Here is a 22,381-nt window from a genome sequence, read left to right on the forward strand (position 1 = left end):
TATTAGAATTTGAGTTCTTTGAAATAATGAGAAAAGGTTCCTTCATAAATATAGTAAGCCATTTGATTCCAATGGTGGAATAATTTTCTAATGTTCACATTATTCTTGAAGAATGTAAGTAGCGTATCTATACCATACACTAATAGCGTATCTAATTACCATACACTAATTAATTAACTGACCAACGAGCAGTTTCCTGAGTACATATTTAAACATTTATCAAAGGATAGCACAGATTCTTCTGGAGGATTTTAAAGCAGTAGCAAAAGCCTGCTGAAGAACCTACCTTGTGTTTTACCCTAATAGGAGGTTTTCTAGACTATTTCTAGACTGCTGAATGTTTACTGCAGGAACATCGTCTTTCAGCAGCTTGGTCTGATATCCTTGAGGTCTTCTTAGGCTGCTGTTCAGAATTTGAACCATCTCATGTTCTTGTAACAATTGATTGTGATAACTGCATTATAGAAGCCGCAAACTGGCCAAACTTATTCTGGACTCTGGTTAATTCAATGGACATTTACTGAAATGCTGGTTATTTTCATATGAGATTGATCTCATTTAATAGTACATGCTCATTCAATTTCTAGGTGACACATATGAGGCCCAAAGAGGTTAAATAACTTTTGTCAGTTCACAGACCTACAACAAGTATAAAATCTGAATATGAATCTTCTAATGTAATCTAAAATTCTTTACACTGGACATGAGTAGGTTACTTTGACAAATATTTGTCAGACTGCTAAAGAATTGTTTGCTGCAAAAATTAAAATAGTGCCCATAACACTTTAACTGACTTAAGTGAAAGAGAAGAATTGATTGATTGGTAAGGTCCAGGGGTAGAAGATACCATCAGGCTGACTCAGCTAGGGCTAGGAAATTGAATCAGGGGCTGAGCTGATTCTGGCTTTTTTTCTTACTTCAGCTTCATCATTTGCTGCCTTACAAATAGGCTTTCTCTGCCTCTGATAAATAATAATTAGTCCTGCTCACACATGTGCCGTGAGAGAGAAGAGAGAGAGAGAGAGAGAGAGAGAGAGAGAGAGAGAGAGAGAGAGAGAGAGAGAGAGAGAGAGAGAGAGAACTAGCGGAGAGAGAGAGTGTGTGGGTGAAGGAGAGGGTGGCAGGGTCACAATCAAGTACAAACAGGGAGTTATGGGAAAAGACACTAAGATGCATGGACAGCTTCTCAGATGGGAGCCAGAATGAATCTGGGAAGAATGTAATTGGTAGAGAAATGATCTGTGTTATTTATGCAAGACTTTTCTTGTACTACACTGTTAAACTTAGTTCAATTTCTGTTTCTCCTACTTGACTGGGAGCATTTTTATGAATCTTGATCGATTTTTCTAGTTTGGGTTCAGAGAATTGTATATATACGTCTATAAACATATATGCACAGTTATAAACATCCATATTTATATCAAATATGTTTAACTAGAATTATATTTCAAATATATATATACAGTTCTGTTTATGCAAGCATTTTATTCCTGTTAATCAACTGGGAATCATTTGCATCAGAGGTCTTTTCTGTAATACAAAGGAGACAATATCTTCTTATTTTTATGTGTAAACTATTTATACAACTATATTTTGGTTAATATTAACAGGAAGATTCAGATAATGCCAGAGATTTTAAAAATGGCACTTCTGTTAGTCTACCATGACTAACTTCTCTGACATGGCAATGATACACTGAATAAACAATTTTAACAACAGACATGGGTGAGTGATGCTCTTAAGAATTATCTTAACAAGTAGTTTTTATGAGTAAGAAGACTCTTGAGGAAAACACTCTCATTTCAACTTAATATTATATGAAAGCCTGAGACCTCTTTTAGTTTACAAAAAAAAATGCTGCTTGTATAAAAAGCCAATACTGAAATGTAAAACTTTTTTATTATTTAAATATTTTATTTTATATAATTCTTACATCTTTTTTCATCTTTGCAAAATGTATGCATTTTCATTTTGGTTATATTCCCCATATAATTGCACCCCCACCTTATTTTGACTCTAGTCCTTTCTTTCCCCACCTCTCCCCCTTGAAATGTAAAACTTTTTTAAAAAAAGATTTATTTATTTATGTATACAAAAACTAGGGTACAAGCCAGAGGTGTGGAGGGTGAGAGGATTCACCAGAGACAGAGTGGGAAACAGAACAGGCAGACTGACTAAAGGACACTGCTGAGGCGAGCAGAGGGCAAGTCAGGAGAGGTCTGTTGCACTGTGTATGTAGTTCCCTGGCTGGGGATTGAACTCATGCTGCAGTGGTTGCGGAGAGCTTCATAGGTTGGGTCTTAACCCCTTATGTCACCAGGGAGTTCCCCTGAAATGTAACACTTTTAATTACCTCCTCTTTTATTTAGTGGAAGGAATATAGGATTTGCTGCAGTCAACCCATAAGAAAATAAACATTGAGTACACCTTGGATGATGTCCTAGTTAAAAAAAAAAAAATACAAATTTCTTTGTCTCTTACTACCCATCACTCAACTGATTACCCATAAAAATCCAACCCAATAATTAACTAAAAGTCTTCAAATTTTTTCACCTGTCTGTGCTTTTTTGGGACTGCAAAGTAACATCTATCACTAAATAGGAGAATCTTCTGAAATATTCTGCACTGAGAATTAAGCAGTAAAGGTGTAGTATGGATTTCATTAGAGGTGATAAGTAAGATTTGGGCTATATCTAGTTATTGCCTTGCTGTTAATCAGAACAGTGATATGTTAAGTCTCTACTTTCCTCATTTTCCATACTGAATGACTAGATTGGAATAGACAATATATAATACTCCTTCTCGTCCTAGTATTCATGTGCTATTTTTTTTTAATCTGTATAGTACTTTAGAGAGATGATAGTCACATTTCCAAACAGAGTAACTTTTAAATAGGGATGCTAATTATTGTTGAAGGTGGTAGAGATTCATTATATATATTTTCTTTAATTTTATGAATGAAACTTTTCAGAGACAGAGAAACATAGCTGTAGAAAATGCTGGCAATATTAAGGACACAGTGAAGGAGTAAATGAAACTTGATTACCTTCATCCTCAAAATCATGTTCTGTAAGTTTATTTTAATGAGTTACCTAAACATGATTTGTGATAAAAACAATAGGATATAGTAGGAAGCAGAAAGAAAAGTTGGAAAATCTTGAAAATCCCTATGATTCATTTCAGTTGAAATGTTTTATTATTTTGTTAGAAATACCATATGAGATGTACTTATAATCAAGTTTAATAAATATACATTATAGGAACAAATGGTTCATGCATTTCCCATTATTTTGGAATATGCAATATTACTTTTTAAAATAATTAGTTTGGTATATATGTACCACATCTTCTTGATCCAGTCATCTATTTTTGGGCATTTGGGCTGTTTCCAAATCTTAGCTATTGTAAACAGTGCTGCTATAAACATAGGGGTACAGGTGTTCTTTGGAATTGATGTTTCTGTGTCCTTTGGGTAAATACCTAGGAGTGGAATTGCTGGATCATATGGAAGCTCTATGTTTAGTAGGTCCAGAAATCTCCACACAGCTTTCCACAGTGGTTGGACCAGTTTGCACTCCCACCAACAGTGCAGAAGAGTTCCTTTTTCTAATGAATATAAGAAAGTGAAAATCAAAATCAACAAAAAACTATGAACCAGAGACACTTTTAGGGGGGCAGGGGCGGGAGGGGAGGGATTGGGGTCAGAATGGGGGGGCTGCAATTGTATGGGGAATATAACAATAAAATTTATAAAATAAATAAATAAATAAATAAATAAATAAATAAATAAATAAATAAATAAATAAAATAATTAGTTTGGAAAATTGAGATTTGATTTTAATTTGCAATTTCCTAATATGCCCTGACTGGGCAAAGCAGCAGCAATCCAGATAAGGGCCAGAGAAGGGTAAATAGAATTTACAAATGCAATGTGGTAGATCCATAACATAGACAAACACATGGCAAATTTTTGATCTTAAAAATACCACTGGCTCCACAATTTTCATAGTCGTTATTACTTACAATAGCTAGGATATGGAAGCAGCTCAAATGTCTATCAAAAGACAATTGGGTCAAGAAGATTTAGTATATACCCACTCTGGAGTATCACATAGCTCTAAGAAAGGATGAAATGGAGCTATTTTCAACAAAATTGTAGGTAATTTGAGATAATTATGTTCAGCAAAATAAGTCAGAAAAATAAAAACTGTATCCTGGACATTTATATGGCAGATAGTTTGATAAAATAAATCACATTCAAAAAGCAGTGGACATAAATAGATACCTTGAGGGCTCTAAAAAATAAAAAAAAATAAAAAAACAATAAAAAATAAAATGAAGTGAAATTAAAAAAAAATTAAAAAAGAGGAAATGGGGAAGGGAAAGGGACAGGGAATACGAGAATTGGTGGTAGGTAAAACAAATACCTAGAGGATTATGGATGTCTTAGTGGTGGTGGTGATGTGGTAATATACATCTGAAGGGGGTGACATTATTCCTATAAATTATACACAGTGTTGTGAATCAATGTTACCTAATAAAAAAGTAAAATAAAAAAAAACAGAAAGAAACAGGTTGAAAACCGACAAAAAATAATAAATGTACATTATGTTGCAACCCTCAAAAAATAATTTAATGTACAGACCCAGATACAGCAGGGAGTAATACAGCTGGGATTAAAGCTTTTTGAACATTTTTCCTTAAGTCTAGAAACATTAAGCTCCCTTTTCAAGTAAGACCAAAAATTATTTGAGGTTTATTGTTTTAGATTCATTTGATTTGTGGAGGACTTGTGGAAGAAAAATATAATATAATGAAGGATGACTGACAAGTCTTAAAAAAATCATCATTGAGCCAACAAAATGACAGCTTTTTCTCTACTGGGAAAGAAAAATTTCACACTAGAGAAATATTATACAACCAGCTTCCTTAAGGTAATGGCAAGGGCATATATCACTATAAGAAGGAAGGGAAAACCATTAAAAAGTTTCTTGTCAGTTTTCAAGGTCTTAGGAGGAATGATTACCTTTTAATTCATTTTGTATAACATATACAAATGAATAAATTTTAGATATAGAAGTCTAGTCTTTGGCATCTTCAGGGCAGTGTTTTCATTCCATAAAAATAAGAAAATACCAATGAAAAGACTCATGATGTGAGCTGTGAAATCAGAGCTCACATATATTTTAAAGTCACATTCAGCACAGCGAGGTTTCTACTAAAAGTTAGAGCAATTGCTTATATAAATGAGTATTATTGACCAGTCCCTTAAAAAAAAAAAAAGATTTATTTATTTATTTATACGAGCACTGGGTAAGTCAGAAGCACAGGAGGGTGAGAGAATTCACCAGAGTCAGAAATGAGAGCAGAGCAGGCAGACTGATGAAGTACAATGCTGAGGGGAGCAGTGGGCAGCAGGAGAGGTCTGCACACCATGTGGAACACTCACCTGGTTGCCGGGGATCGAACCAGTGCTGCAGAGGCTGAAGGCAGCTTCACAACCCAGCGCTCAACCACTGCGCCACAGGGAAGCCCTGACCAGTCCTTCTTTTATAGAACTGGACAAATAGTCATCCGAGGGTCTTTAAGATATAAAACCATCTCTTTGCTATTTGCAACTGAGTAGAGCTCTTTTACCTTCGGGCCATGGTTGGCATCTAATCTCATTAGAAAAGACAGATTCCATCTTTGAAACCAGAATAAATTAGTGGCCCTTTTTTTTAGTATAAATGATAGAATCTTAAATTGGACCTTCACATCAACTGTTTCATCACCAGCCAGGGAGCTACCCACATGGCGCAGCAGACCTCTCCTGTCTCACCCGCTGCTCCCCTCAACAGTGTATTTCAGTAGATCTGCCTGTTCTGCTCCCCACTCTCTCCCCACTCCCCACTCTGTTCTGCTCTCCACTCTGTCTCTGATAAATCCTCTCTCACACACACCCCCTGCATCTCTAGCTACACCCCTGTTCTTCTACAAAACAATAAAATATTTTTAAAAAATACTGCACCTTGCTTCTGCCTCCACTACATTACCTAAGATGCTTTTTCCATGTCACCAATGAAATCCTTGTCAATACATCTACATCTTAATTCTTCTCTTACTTGGCATCAGCAACTGGTGCTATTGCGTACTCTCTTCTTTAGGAAATGTTCTTTTCCTTTGGCTTCAGTGACACAACCCTCATCCACTTTTCTCTCTTAGTTTTGGCAATTTAAATAAAAATATGTCTTCTTAGACTTCTTTGTAGGTATTTGTGCTTCTGCCCTTGGCTTTACTCAGGGTTTTTTTTTTTCTTTTTATTAAACTTTTTTTATTTTTTAAAAATTGTTTATTTTTTTCTCATGTGTAGTCCCCATAAATCTCCCACTACCACCTCACGTGTGAAACATCACCATGGTCCCATGTAGTCGAATATATTATCATTCATTTTAAAAATTATCACCCATTTTAAAATTTCAGCCATATTTTTGAGAAACCATTCAAAAAAGATAAACACATGCAATTTGTAGCAACATGGATGGCACTGGAAGGGATCATGCTCAGCGAAATAAGCCAGAAAGAAAAAGAAAAATACCGGTTGGTCTCACTCATAGCAGGAATCTAGAAAACTTAAAGAAGGGACCGGGAAAATGAATAACTATAAGAAAGTAAAAATCAAAATTTACTCAGGGTTTTAAAGAAGTCTCTCTTCACTCTGTATACTTAAGCTGGGTGATTGCCTTCCTTCTGAATCCTGTCATTAACAGTGATTTCCAAGCCTCCCGCTCTGTATGGACCTGTCTCCTGAGCTTCAGGGCAATATAGCCAACTGTCTACCAGATAGGTCAATATTTATGTTTCTCAGACACCTCGAATTCAGTATGTTTAGAATGGAAAACTTCATCTCACTCCCTACAGTACTGCACCCTACTGCTCCTCCAGTATTGCCTGTCTCAGAGAATGGCACTGTCATAATGCTGGGAGTTTAGTCCTCAACTCCTCTCTGTTCTTCACATTCCTCTTTCAGTCAGATTCCGATATATATGACATATCTCTTAATTTTTGCTGTCTTTTTTCTGTTCATGTCGTCATTATCTCTCTATTGTTGTCATTATCTTCCTGTCTTCTCTCTCCCTGATTATGGTAATAGCCTGTGTGCTGTATTTATCCATTATAGTCACCTGGTTTTCTTCCAGTTTCTTCTCCCCAATCCAAATGGTCTTTCTTTAATGCATATCTAATCATAACATTTCTCTAATTAAAACATGAGTGTGTCCCATTTCACTTGAGATGCAGTCATGGTACTTTTATAGCTTTAAATGTCTCTACTATGCCTAACTATCCGGTCTCATCTCTTATGATATCCCTTCATATTTAATGTCTTGCCTTTTTGAAATTCTTTCATTTCTTCCAGCACTATATGACTCTTCTTGCCTTTAAATTTTAGAACAGCCCCTGCTAGTGTGTGTGTGTGTGTGTGTGTGTGTGCGCGCGCTTGTGTATTCTCTGAGTCCTCTGCCAGGAACATTTACCTCCTACTCTTTGTCTTTTATTTGACTCACTTTTATGTAACTTTTAGAAATGCTTGTATCTTTCTTCCTTAAAGGCATCCTTTCATCTGCCAAATTAGGTGAAGTTAGGAAATCATTGCCATCTATATATTTTCTTTTACATGTCTGAAATAGAGTGAATGCATTCTATGGTGTAAATTATCCTTATTTGTTTATGATTACAGTGTACCGTGATCTCTGGTGCCTGACAAAATGCCCAGTACACTTTTTCAGCTTATACTCACTATTGACAATGCAGAGAGATAATGAAATTCAAGGTATGTCCTGTTGTTACATAGCCAATTAAGAGAGACCATGAGAAAGCCATTTCAATTTAATGCCAAAGAATACCTTTTCACCAAAATTTTTGTTATGAATGGAATAAATGCTATGTCAGTGAATTTGGGGAGGACCCCATGTAGTCTGTTATGTTTTGTGTCTTATATGACCCCCTAACACATGATTTAACATATAGGAGGTGATCAAATTATAATTATTTAATTAATATTTTGAATGACTTTTGTTTAACTAAAGGAAGTAATTAAGCTCAATAAGCACTGATGGTTTTATATTTGGCTCTGCTGAATGTAGACATAAGATAAAGGGAAGTTGTGATAGTGATTTTCAGTATATTCTTTGGAACACTTTCTCCTTTAATTAATTTTATTTTTTCAAACTTTTATTCACTTTTCTTTCCTAGAAGTTAATATAACAGAAAATATATATAAGTACTTAGACATTTCAAAAACATGTAAGATTTAATATAATGTATTTGCTCTATACTGCATTCAAAGGTATTGATAATGAAATTGCCAAATAAAATATCAGGTTTCAACCTGGTATAGCCATGTCAGTAATTGAAAGTAAGTTTTCCCCTACAAACTCCAATACTGCCTGTGTATTTCCTATCTCATGGATAATAACATCTTGTTGGGAAAACTGGAAACTTAATATATTTGACACTTTATCTTCTTTATAACCTGTGTTTATTTACCTGCTAATTAACTCTCCAATTGGTCTCCTTCGATCCATTTCTTCAGTCATTCATCTAATTCAAACTGTTCTCCTATTGTGCCAGATGAGGTATAATAATGTACTCACTGTCTGTCTGCACCAACATGTCACCTGCCAGTCCATTCTATACTCAACAGCCAAATCAATCTAATTATGGCTTACTTAAAATCTTGAATGGCTTCCCATCAACCTTGAAGAAAAATGCCCCACACTTTACTGTTCCTTCTGACTCCACAGTGCCACCAAACTTGGTATTTACTTGTCATAATCTTATAGATTTCTGGTTTTTCAGTTTCTCTCCATCTCTGCACTAAAATGGATTCAACTAGGATAATTTTTTAAAGGAAAATGTTGAGATGGCCCAGGGGTATATTCTCTGATAGGATGGGATAATCATTCGTTTCAACACTAGGGTTCAGAATGTTAATTAAAAAAAAAAAACCTTATTCTTATCTTCTGATGGACTTATTGTAAGACAGACGGGCCTTTCCATTTAGACACATTTTGGATAACAGCACAAGGGCTTCATGGAATTCTTTATTGTTCTTGGAAAGCCTAGGATATAGAAGAACACAGGCCTCAAAAGGAATGAATTGCTGTGCCAAGGACATATAATGGGTTAGTAATAGAGCGTGTAACAATTGTCATTCATTTCACTTCAATGTTCTTTTCATTTTTCTTTATTCTGATTTTGATTGGAAGAGTATATGCTCAAGAATTGTCACTATATAGGACAGAAAGCAAAAATCTACTAAAACATTACAATGTGTGTAGTTTTTATAACAATAAAGTTGGTTGTGGAGTAGTTTATTGTTTTTGCCTTGAAAACTTATGGTATAAACTGGGAAGAGAGAGAGTGGAGGAAGGTCAAACTTAAGAGATTTGTGAGGTGGCCATTACACTAGAGTTCATTTTGGTAAAATATAAAGAGACAATAACAAAAACAAAGAGAAACCCCACCAACTGGGAGAACATTTTTGCACCCAACACTAATGATAAAGGACTGATCACAAAAATCTGCAAAGAGCTGATGAGACTCAACAACAACAAAGAAAATAATCCAGTCAAAAAATGGGCAGAAGAGCTTAAAAGAAACTTCTCTGAAGAGGAAATGCAAATGGCCAACAGGCATATGAAAAAATGTTCAACATCACTTGTCATCAGGGAAATGCAAATCAAAACTACCATGAGATACCATCTTACACCAGTGAGAATGGCACATATTAAAAAAACTAGCAACAACAAATGTTGGCGAGGGTGTGGAGAAAAAGGAACTCTTCTGCACTGTTGGTGGGAGTGCAAACTGGTCCAACCACTGTGGAAAGCTGTGTGGAGATTTCTGGACCTACTAAACATAGAGCTTCCATATGACCCAGCAATTCCACTCCTAGGTATTTACCCAAAGGACACAGAAACATCAATTCCAAAGAACACCTGCACCCCTATGTTTATAGCAGCACTGTTTACAATAGCTAAGCTTTGGAAACAACCCAAATGCCCAAAAATAGATGACTGGATCAAGAAGATGTGGTACATATATACCATGGAATATTACTCAGCATTCAAAAAAGATAAACACATGCAATTTGCTGCAACATGGATGGCGCTGGAAGGGATCATGCTCAGCGAAATAAGCCAAAAAGTAAAAGAAAAATACCGGATGGTCTCACTCATAGCAGGAATCTAGAAAACTTAAATAAGGGACCAGGAAAATGAATAACTATAAGAAAGTGAAAATCAAAATCAACAAAAAACTATGAACCAGAGACACTTTTAGGGGGACGGGGGTGGGAGGGGAGGGATTGGGGTCAGAATGGGGGGCTGCAATTGTATGGGGAATATAACAATAAAATTTATAAAAAAAAAAATAAAATAAAACTCAGATCAAAAGTTAAAAAAAATATATATAAATATGTTCAATACTGAGATTTTTATCTCTTCTTCCATAAATAGAGATTGTACATTTAATGTACTGTTTTTAAATAGTATTTAAAAAATGCTTAACATTTTAAAAACAGATCAGACACATGAACTATATAATTAAAATATAATCAAATTAATACTCTAACATTAAACTAAGCAAATGGAGATAATAAACATTGTATGTATCAAGTATATATCTCAAAGAACAGATAAGTGTGATTAATGAAACAAGGACTTAAAGAACATAAAGAAGGCATCTTCAAATATGGAAAAAAAAAAACACATATACATTACTAGTGGCTTGCTCAGATGCTCCCACAGGAAAGGGTATTTTTAATCCAATGAATTGGGAATGAGCTCCTATACTTGGCTCAGTGAGTAGTAATATACAAATATAAAAATTCAGCTGAATCACTTCCAGGATGTATTCTTGGTATGCTTCCAAATTGGAGTGAGAGAAATAATTATGTGGGTAAAGCTGAAGATTTCTGATAAAGTGGAATGATTGTATTTTGCTATTTTAAAGAGCTTCTTTGACAAAGACCAAAAGCTGATCAATCATATAGGAATATTCTAATAAATTGAATTTTACAACCATTTGATAAAAGTATAATTAACTTGGTGGAGAAATACTTATGGGTAGTTTAAATGTCTTTTTAAAATGAAGCACTAAAGAGACAACTAACAAAAAAACAAAACAAAACATGGTATTTGCTTACAGGTGCTGGCATGGAAATGAATCTGCAAATAAACAACAGCAATATGAACCAAAAAAAATGTTAGAATGTGTTTGGTTATATTCACATGTACAATGAGAGTAAAAATATTTCTTGAGTTTGCCAGGTTTCACAGAGGAAATAAAATTTGATTGATAAGAAGAATTTTGCTAAGAAAAATGAGGAAGTTAATTAAAGGCAGAGAGCCTGTATATAGTGGGAAGCCACTAGAAAATAAAGTATGAGAAAAGAGAATGGTGGGCCCCGGGTATCTCAGTGTGCCAGGATCAGAGAATCAAGTCTTTGCAGATCGTGATAGAATTTTGATTTTGACCATGGAGGAGAATTGAGAACCATTGAAAGACTTTGATTAGAGGGATAACTCTATTGAGTGCTTACTATATATGTGGTAAGATCTCTACATTATTTCATGCGGCACCCATAATCAGTTCTCTAATGTAGATACTCATTCATTTTGTAGAAGTGGAAAGTGAGGTGCAGAAAAGTAAAGTAAAGGCTCTACAAATTTGCAGAAGTAGGTTTCAATACCTCGCTACGATTCTCTTTGCAATACTACCCTTTACTTTGAAATATATGATAAACTAGGAAGACAGAGATAAGGAAGGAAGAGATAAGGGAGAGGAGATCAGCGAGGGAGATCCCTAAGGAGGACACAGAAACAAGGGCAGACACTTGAAATCCTGTGGAAAATGTGTAGAACGTGTTTTGCTTGGTTACAGTGATAAAAACAAAGGGAGGCAATGAGGATAAGGTTTAGACTTCTCATTTGGTGACAGTATGGACAGTTTTTTTTAAACCTTATTTGTTTGGGCCTCCCCGGTGGCGCAGCGGGTTGAGTGCTGCACTGTGAAGCTGTCTGCAGCCTCTGCAGCGCCTGTTCGATCCCAGCTGGCCAGGAAGATTCCCAGATGGCACAATAGACCTCTCTTGTCTGCCTGTTCTGCTCCCTGCTCTGTCTCCGGTGAGTTCTCACACACCCCCCGCGCCTCTGACTGTACCTCCGTTCTTGTATAAACTAATAAATATTTAAAAAAATAAAACTTTATTTGTTTATTTTATAGCAACAGGGAGTACAAATGGAGAGTGGGTTGAAGGAATGGTAGTAGCAGGGAATGACACATTATATTTAGAGGATGTGGAAATCCAGTTGACTTCTTGAGCATGCACTATGTGAGAATTGAAGCACAGGAGTGGGATGCAGTAGGTAAAAGAATGCTTAATGTTAAAATCAGACCCCTAAACATGACCACAGTTTCAACTGGAGAAATGCAAATAGGGAACTACTATTCCAGTTGACTTCTTGAGCATGCACTATGTGAGAATTGAAGCACAGGAGTGGGATGCAGTAGGTAAAAGAATGCTTAATGTTAAAATCAGACCCCTAAACATGACCACAGTTTCAACTGGAGAAATGCAAATAGGGAACTACTATTATCAACTCTTGTTTTTACTGTTAGTAAAAGTTAATGTCTTTATGTCTCAGAATATTTATCTGCAGAGCAAGAGGATATATTTGAAAGGAGTTCTTTTTGTATTTTCTTAAAATCTGTGCAATTTCTATATTGTAGAAATCCTATCTGTAGGTAATCTGAAAATTTACATAATTGGCCACAAGGGGGAGAACTGTAATGCCACATTAAGCTATTTACTACATTATGAAATATCTAAAAGTATTTTGCTGTATGAAGTTGGTAATAGGCTATCTTATTACCCCGTCCTTGTAGAAGTTGGGGGAATTCTATTTCTAGGGATAGATTTAAGTGAATTGAAATGTGGGTTTGTGTTGCTAAAGTTATGCTAAAGTCACTGAACGTAACTTTTCTTTTTTTTGTATTAAATAATAATTCTCCATGAAGGAATCCAGATGCCTCTAATTAAACTGAAACTAGCAGACAATTTTAAATTCACCCTGGGAGGCTTTTTCCTTCCAAATAACACTATTTTAGTTATCCTTCCAGGAAACTATAACCTTCCTGAAAGTGCTCGGATGCTCTGAAATAGGCATAAGATTAGTGTGTCAGTCTATTGTAAAAGTACCCATATCAAACAAAAGGATTAGAATGGTGCTGGCCTCACCATTTAAATGGTAGATGTTCATTGAATATACGTGAGTATATGTGGTATGAACATTTAATGTGTATTCAGTGTTGAAATACTGGTTTTTGGTTTGGGTTAATTCCTGTACTCTTGTTTTATATAAAGTTTTATTGTAAGGAAACTATAAATGCTATTGGGTTGAAAATTACCTCTTGGGCAGCCCAGGTGGCGCAGTGGCTGAGCACTGGGCTGCGAAGCTTCCCGCAGCGTTTGCAGCGCTGGTTGGATCCCTGGCCGGTGAGGGTCCCACAGACCTCTGTGCGCAGACCTCACCTGCCACGCTCGCTTGCTCCCCTCAGCAGTGCATTTCATCAGTCTGCCTGTTCTGCTCTCTGCTCTGGCTCTGGTGAATTCTCTCACCCTCCCGCGCTTCTCACTGTACCCAGTGCTTGTATAAATAAATAAATAAATAAATAAATCTTATATTAAAAAAAAAAGCCGTGGGAAAAAAGAAAATTACCTCTTGAGTTTCCCTGAGGCTTAATGAGTCATTATTTTTGGATTTGATCAAATTAAATCACACTTATAAGGTATGGATATTCCACTTCTGTATTTTATAATATATGCTGAAACATGCATAACTAAATGTGTTGTCTTCTTTAAAGACATGATATTACTGTGATATTCGTGGCCTACATAGAAATCTCATTAATGAAAATTCCTGGAAACATATTTGTGTGTTCCCCCTTAGAGACAATGTCTGTCACACTGTTTTCAATATGTCCAGTGACAGTGGACCTTCCTAAGAGAGTTAGAGCAACATCTAAAAACATGTTTCCATGAAAAAATGTTGACTATTAAGGTCACCAATTAAGGTGGAGTTTATATAATTTGGAGATGAAAAAAAATACATTAGGCTAAAATATTTAAGCTCCTTTAGATTTATAAACCTCATAGTTCATTTTCTGTTAAAGACTCACAAAATGTTTCCAGCAATGTTGTCACTAGTATAAGTATAAACCCTGCTAAGGTGACTACTAGAAAGGCTAACTTTCATTTGTATAAATGCATTCTTTCATGCCCCCCTAAAATAACTAAGCATATAAGTAATTCAATTTATTTAGACTTGATTTTCCAATTATTTTCATAGTTGATACTTTGTGAATCTTTAAAAGTAAAGAAACAGTATACTAAGTAAATCAAATACATTATTTAGGTATTTAACGTTCTTTAAAAATGTCTCATATTTTTAATGTTTTTCTTTGGCTTAATGTATTAATTTCTTATCAGTATTTCTCATACCAGAACATGTTATAGACCAATAAATAATCTCTGATGCAGAGTTTGGGGGATACACATCTTACTACTACTTGTAATTCAGTGACAGCACAATGATTGATCCACTAGTAAATATTTTACTACTTGATATTTTGTAAATATTAGCTAGATGATTGAATAAATAATGTGACATAGTCTATCTATGTATATCTGTCTATCTAATTAATCTATCTGTTATCTCTCCACCCGCCATCCACCCATCTTTCAAATTGTTTCTAGACTTCTGCATAATCATTCACACAAAACATAGTGGGTTAAATCAAAATAAACCTTTTAGGTTGTTCACAGATCTATAATTTCAACAGGGTTCAGTAGGAACAGTTCATCTTCACTGTTGAACGTAGTGGCAGTTGAGTTGGCTTGAAATTCAAGGTTGTCTAGAGGCAGAAGTTTGGAATCAACTCATTCACTCACTGTTGGGTGAGAACCCAAATGGGGATGTTATCTGAAAACCTGCTTAGTAAGAAGTAAGAAAGACTTTAAGAGAACAAATAAGAAAGTAATCTCTGTATGATTCTTGAATTCAGAAAACAAAACCTAAACTTTGGAAATAATTCCAAAGCTTAAATATTCTGAACTATGTAATACAGAATATAGAGGCCACTGTATAACTAAAGAACACAATAGCTTTTTGATATGACCAGGAAATACACTATCAGAAGGCATTGTATTCTTTTATGCAAAACAACTTATCAGTGATAAATGTTTGCCTGGTGCTGTGGATACAAAATGGTATACAGAAGACAGGGTTCCTGCTACTTATAAAATTAATTTCTATATGACTCCACATAAGGTAGACAAATTGGTTGTTTTTGCAATATACTTCTTATAAAGCTATTCATAGTATGCAATTTCCATGACTAATTTCAAATTATCTCTTCCTTCCTATTCCTGAGATTAATATTTTTTGTATAATTTGTATTTGATCAAATTAAATCACACTTATAAGGTATGGATATACAATTTAAAATTTAATGAGAAAGTTTTAATAAAATTTTTCTTTTTAAAAAAATATTTATGCATACAAGAGCTGTGGTATACACCAAGGTGCAGGAGGGTGAGAGGATTCACCAGAGACAGAGTGGGGAGCAGAAAAGGCGGATCCAATGAAATACATTGCTGAAGGGAGCAGCAGGCAAGACAGGAGAGGTCTGCTGCACCATGTGGGTCAGCACCCTGGCTAGGGATTGAAATCATGCTGTAGTGATTGCAGATCATTTCATAGTGCTGAGACTCAACCCCTTGTGCCACCAGGGAGGCCCATAATGAAAAATTTTATTTTTTAAAAATTTAATTGTTTAAAGAATTAAAGATATTAATATATTGATAAACTCAATCATATTTACCTAAAATTACTTCAATATCTTATGAACAACTTTGAATTTAATGGAAGAAATATTGTTGTAGCATTTCAATTCCATTTCAATAAACAATAGTTTATTGATTTTCAGTCTCTGGGGAAAAACAATTTTAGTATGCAACTAAAATTTTTCAAATTCAGACAATTTTGCTTCAATAATTTGATATAAGAATAAAATTTATGAAAAGATATTCCTATTTTCAAATTTTGTGATACAGATTTAAATGTAGAGTGGTGCGTGTCACTTTTACTAAAACTTGAAACTTTATTCAATTTAGAAACAGGAAGAATATGTTTTAGATAAAGTAAAAAGTAACTCTTAAGGAAAAAGTGTATAAAGTATAATTTTTAATTTATTAAATATTAAACACCAAATATTAATCAGCAATATGTTATGTACACTGAACTGTGAAAAAGACACAGGTAACCACCAGTGGCATATTGTAGTGACAAAATGACTTTCCAGGTAAAAAAAGGAATAGAGAAAATGCTTATCAAAGAAGTAACAATTGTTCTAGGCTGAATGAATACAAGAGGTTAGGATGGCTGAGTAAAAACAGTTGAAAAGGGAAGGAGAAAATAAATGTTGATAGTATCAGATAGAATCCATTTAAAAATATCTACTTATAAGGTGGACTATGGGGAACCCAAACAAAAGGTCAGGAAAAAGACAAAACTTACAGATATTTTCCCCTATTCTTAGGTTAGAAGCAACTCAGGGATGGTATTTCCTCCCTAAAATTTGAACTCCCTAGAGTGGTGTGCTCTGTGGTGACACCCACCTATAGGATGTTATTGAGAGAATGAATGAGAATATTTGTATCAAGTGTTTGCCCTTTAAATTTACTTTTCTTCCAAAAAGTGATTTCATCAAAGTAATGTTAACATTTGAGAATTTATTATGCACTTATCAAACCATTCCACCTATTAAAATCAGGTATTGAATTAGCATCAGAGCAAACAAATCAATTTCCAATGTTACATTTAATAAATTTCCTTTGTGTATATTGCAATGTTTTGTCCCTTTTTTGAGAAGAATAAAGGTAGAGATGGCTTCCTTTATTTAGGTAACAAATTCTTTGGGAGATTTAATCCCATCATCTCTCTGCAGTCTAGAAACGGGACGGAGCGGGCCATACAACCTCAGAATCCAGTGTGACATGTATAGGCTTCTTATACATGCTTATGAAAGTTTCTGGATCCATGAACTCTTCACTCTTGCACAGGTACTTTATTATTTGTTCTGAGAGGAGTAATTCAGGTACAAGTTGGTGCAAGTTATCTCCTGGACCTTTAGTGCCCACTTTAACAGTCTTAAAAAGGAAAAGTGCCAGTTTATGAGTTAGGGTGAGAAACTCAGTGATCACCTCCTCTAGGGACTGCGACTGGGTCACATCATCAAGATACAGGACTGGTACATTTATTACTGAAATGTGCCATTGCATGAAGAACCTTGTTGGGATGTTATGGGACACTACTATAATTTTCATTCTTTGAATAAAAAAATTTCCTTCCTTTTTATGTTGAAGATAATCTAAAAGAATTCGGGAGAGGCTACCACTGGAGGACTCAAGGATATACAGCATAGAACTAGGATATAAAAGCAATAATCCTGTCACTATTTCTCCTAGGCGACGTTTTGAAATTGACTGAAATATTTGTTCAAAGTAATCAGAGATATCTTTTTTTTCTGTGTTTGCTGCTAACTCAGCCACTAGAAACATCCTATGAAGAAGGAATTTCTTTAGATGTAGTCTTTGCTTCTCTTCAAGTAAATGCAAGTAATTGCCACGTGGAACTTGTGGTAGTAGAGGACTTTCCAATGTCAAAGGCTTTTTGCTGTTTTTTCGGGGATGGACTGAGAAGGACATAATAAGTCCTATTATCCTTTAGAGGAGTCCAGTTGTTTTTTTTTTTTTTTTTTTTTTAGTTTTTCATAATATTTACATTTTCAGGATATCTCTTCAGTGATGAGTTCTTTCTTATTTTCATTTTCTTCTGAAAAATTACTGGAAAAAAATTACTCAGTTTGCCACATGCTATTGAATACCAAAAGCCTTTAGCCTTTCCAGTATTATCATAAACAATGTCTTTGAAATGCAAAAGAATGCACAAACGAGAATTACAGAGTTTTTTTATGTAAAAAAATGAAATAACTAATACATCCTAGAAAAGTAAAAAAAAAAAAACTAATGAACAGGGGTGGGAAGAATAGTGAACTTACTTTTACTTTACTCAAAACTTACTTTTGTTTACATAATTATTTTCTCCTCAGTGTTATAGTATATTCTATCTCCATCCCATCTAGCAGTGACACATACACACACACACACACACACACACAGAGGCAGAGATGAAATATTTTTGTATTTATGAAAGGTAACTGTAAGTTTTATAATTTTGAATATCTGTAGGAATATATCTGCTGACAGTCATTGACAGCAATAGCAGCAGCATTAAAATGTCTTTATGTAACGGTGATTACAGATTTTTCTTGATTTTTAAAAGTGGTATTTTTATGATAATTCCTTAATTTCTTTTATAAATTTAACTTGTCAATGATTTTTTTTTAATTTAGGTTTCTCTTAAGTCTTAATTGGCTTGTTTAATCTTTACTCAATGCAATAAAATTTAATAATGTTTGGATAAGAACAGTAAACTGTTGAATAACAAGTTTTGATTTTTTTGTCTTATCAACAAACCTCAAAATGACTCATTTTTTGTTGTTATAAAAATAAAAAAAAAATTTGTTTTTCTCACTTACTCTTCTTACAAATCTTGTCTTCTCTCCAGATCAACATAACATTTATTTCTTCAAGTGCTTCTTTCTTTTACCTCCTTGAAGTCCGAAGTATCCTCCATCACTCTTCCAACTGCCAATGTCTTGGGTGCTCCCTGCTGTCCAGTGTTCTATCTGATTTCCATAATGCCTCAGTGAATCAGAATATCAGTAGTGTTAAAGGGCCAGAGTGTGCTAGCAATTCCTATTTTTTTTTTTTAACAGGGTATTCAAACCTCACCATCCCCGTAGAGGAAATGAGGACTTCATTTTAGAATGACATCTTTAGCCAGGTGCCTTTGTAAGTCAGATGTGGAAATGTACATTTTCCAGATGTATTCTTTTCCTTTTATCTCTTTCTCCACAAAAATATCTTCCTACTCTGTGTACCACTTCTGCACTAATTGAAGACTATAAGAACCCAAATCTGATTCTGTATAATGGTGACTGTTCTTATACAGTGTTAGTGTTTAAATTTTAATAGCATATAAATCATTTATCTTAAAATTGCTTTTATGTGAACTTTAAATCCTAATTTTAAAACAAGAATAGAAAATAACTGTATTTGATTTTCAAAATTAAATCTTAGAGTACTGTTTTCTTCCCTCAACTCCAAGTGTTTGTGTTTTCCAGATAAATCATCTGGCTTTAATCATATATAATGATAAATTATTCCAGAAATTAAAGACTGAGAGGAGACTTAATTCCTTAATTGTTTGATACATAAGAATTGGCTATAGTTCACAGTGCTTCATTTCATCAGTCCCTGAAATGATACACTCTTTCCAAAGGGGCACAGAAACCTTGTCATTTGCCATGTTTGGATTATTCTCACCCTCATTCTTTTTTTACTTTGCACAGTGTAATTGTGTTGACCATAACATCCTTGTAGGCCTTCTCTCCTCCCTTGGTTTCTATGACTTTGAACTTCCCTGAATTTCTCTCCAAATCTCTATTGTGGCCTAGTCCCAATCCTTCTCATGCCCAACTCTGGGCGATGCTGAGGCTTTGTGCTCATTATGTGGATTGCTCATTCTGACCTGGGAGGTTCATGTCACACTTGCCTCCAAATCTCTTGATTGACATTGCTGATTAATCATGGAGTCTTTCCTGTAAAACCCCATCTAATTTACCAGATCCTTAATTTAAGGCTCAAGACAGAGTTAACTAGTTTGTTGGGACTGACAATGATGAAAAACTGTATTTCTATCCTAGTATTTTCTCTACATAGAAGATTCTTGAATTGTAATTTAATTTATAACTCTTCCCCTTGTATGTAGCTCAACCTTTTCAAATTTAAAATGGCAACATTTCAAACTATTACTTTCTGTATTAAACATATTTCCTTTAACAAATACCCCATTTATGTCTCAGTTTACTTTTATTTTAACTCTCATTTCCCATGCCAGCATTCCTTGGTGTAATCTTTTCATGTTTCATAAAAATTACTCTCCAATTCTGTTACTAAATTTTTACATTCAAATTGAAATATATCAAGAGATCCTGATTTTAGACTGCCTCCTTTGTAGTTCTAGCTCTTTATTTGGATTATGAGAGTTTTAAGCCACAGTCTTTCTTTAGAGATTTTATTTTTTTACCTCATCTATTCAACTAAGATCATAAAATTTTAAGAGATTTTGAACTACTGCTTCACAAACTTCAATTTACAAACACTTCCCTGAGAATTTCCTCTCAATAGAATGTTATGAGAGGGAGTTTCAGAACATCACCGGATTGGTTTCTGGCACTACTCCCAATCCCCAGTGATAGATTTTACCAGAGACAAAAAATGGGGACTTGCAACTTACTGCAGGGCGTGTTAGTACTGACACTGGTCAAAGGCAGTGGAAGAATTATAAGACTTTGCCATCCAGAAACATGTACAAACTCAAATTAGCCTTTCATACATAGATTAAATGACACCAATTTATTCTTTATGACACCGTTCTTAGTGTAGCACAGTCTTTTTCTTATTTTTGCCTCTTTATATAAAAAGAGCCCACATGTGATTTTCTGCCATGTATATTTTGTTTCCCTTTTTTCATGTATTTTGGTTCTTCCACTAATAGAAAAATGAATCATTTTAATTCCCCAAAATATCACCAAAGTCAAAATATCACCAAGTCATCCCTTCTTCATAAATGTGATAGTCTCTTAATTGGCCTTGGTATAAAACCTATTTATACCTGTGAAATTGTCATTTCTGTAAGCTAAAAATTGTCTGATGCTGACAATTTTGTGTGGTGCAACTTAACACATTTAAAAACAATAGTTTTTATTCTGCATTTTCTCAATGTATTTTTCCACTTCTCGATAGATTTTCAGTTGTGGGATCGCTTTCTTCTAAATTTAGTTTCATTGCCACATTGCTACCTGAAATACTTATAAGACAGTTTACTTTGTTTTCCTGTTTTCCATCAACCATACTTTTAAGTGTCAAGAATAAAATTTTGACAAGGTAGTAATAGAAACAACACAGTTTGGAGAGTTTTTGATTGTCTGGTATATGTAATTACAATAGTATGCTCTCCTTTTAATGACCACTTAACATTTGAGTTTTCAGAAGCCACGGCCCTTGTATTTTATCCACTAAGGGACAGTGACTTGAGAAGAATTTTTCTGTCTATCCAATGGGAAAAAAGACATCAATGCCCTGCCCTCCACCCCATGTCATTTGTTTAGATATCTAAGTTCAAACAGCTGACAAGTGGCTGAACTTGGATAGAAATGTAAGATTCCAGAGGACTCTTGCAATTATTCTACTTCTCCACCCTGTTATTCAACTTATTTCTCATAAATGAGGAACATATACTTGTAACTCATGTCAGGTAGTACACCTTATGGTTTTATTCTCTGGAATCAAATGTTTCTGAAAAACTAGATTCCTGAAGTTCTTTTGTCTATATAAGAAAGAACGGATTTAAAAGACTAAATACTATTTATCAGTTATTTACATTATGCTGTGCACTTAATGCTTTTCATGTATTAATTTAATATTTACAATAAACTGAGGTAAAGATTTTGTCCACAATTTATAGAAAAGTTGGCTTAAACATGATGCATTTAAATACCTTGCACGCAATTTAAGCAACCTCAGAAGAATCTAGCTGGTCTGTTTAATTCAGGTAAAGAGAAGATTACCCCTTCTCTGTCCCCATCATAACAAAGTCATTCTTTGGTCCTCTTTGATATAAATTTCTCTGAGAATGGAGGATAGCTTATAGTTTGTATGAAGAAAATTGAAAGGAGAAATCCTACATGATACCTGTGATCCAAAATGATCTTTCATTTTTACTCATTCATCCTAGATATTTCTATACTTTTGATATGCTAGGTAAATCTTTGGCATTATGAGAAACACAAACATGTAAAACCCTGGTCCCTAAATTTAGGACTTTAAAGTCTAGTAAGGATGATGAGATGTTCATGAGTCATTGGAGGGCAAGGTAAAACACAAGTAAACATAAACATAAGCAAAACATAAAACAGGTGAATGATGTGTTGGGGCATGGGAAATTTTCCTCATTCCATCTGGGTTCTTTTAGAGCTGGATAGATGAAAAAAAAATTTTATTCAAGATTTATTTAGGGTCTCCCCTGGTGGCGCAGGCAGGTGAGCGCAGTGCTGTGAGGCTGTCCACAGCCTCTGCAGCGCTGGTTCA

The 22,381-nt window shown here is 34.6% G+C and overlaps 2 protein-coding genes across 2 annotated transcripts in view; one reads left to right on the forward strand and one right to left on the reverse strand.

The window, feature by feature from the left end:
- ZNF804B (zinc finger protein 804B) overlaps positions 1–22,381 on the forward strand; it is a gene marked incomplete at both ends in the record, with an annotated part of 486,249 nt that overhangs the window by 16,884 nt on the left and 446,984 nt on the right. The gene's annotated exons all lie outside the window — the stretch shown is intronic.
- Positions 17,054–18,258, reverse strand: TEX47 (testis expressed 47; the record flags this gene model as incomplete). The annotated part of the gene is made up of 1 exon (XM_084230341.1): positions 17,054–18,258. Exon 1 carries the CDS (start codon positions 17,810–17,812, stop codon positions 17,054–17,056), a length of 759 nt encoding a protein of 252 aa, XP_084086467.1. The 5' UTR covers positions 17,813–18,258.

The sequence above is a fragment of the Talpa europaea genome, assembly GCF_964194135.1.
Source record: "Talpa europaea genome assembly, chromosome: 3".
NCBI lineage: Eukaryota > Metazoa > Chordata > Mammalia > Eulipotyphla > Talpidae > Talpa > Talpa europaea.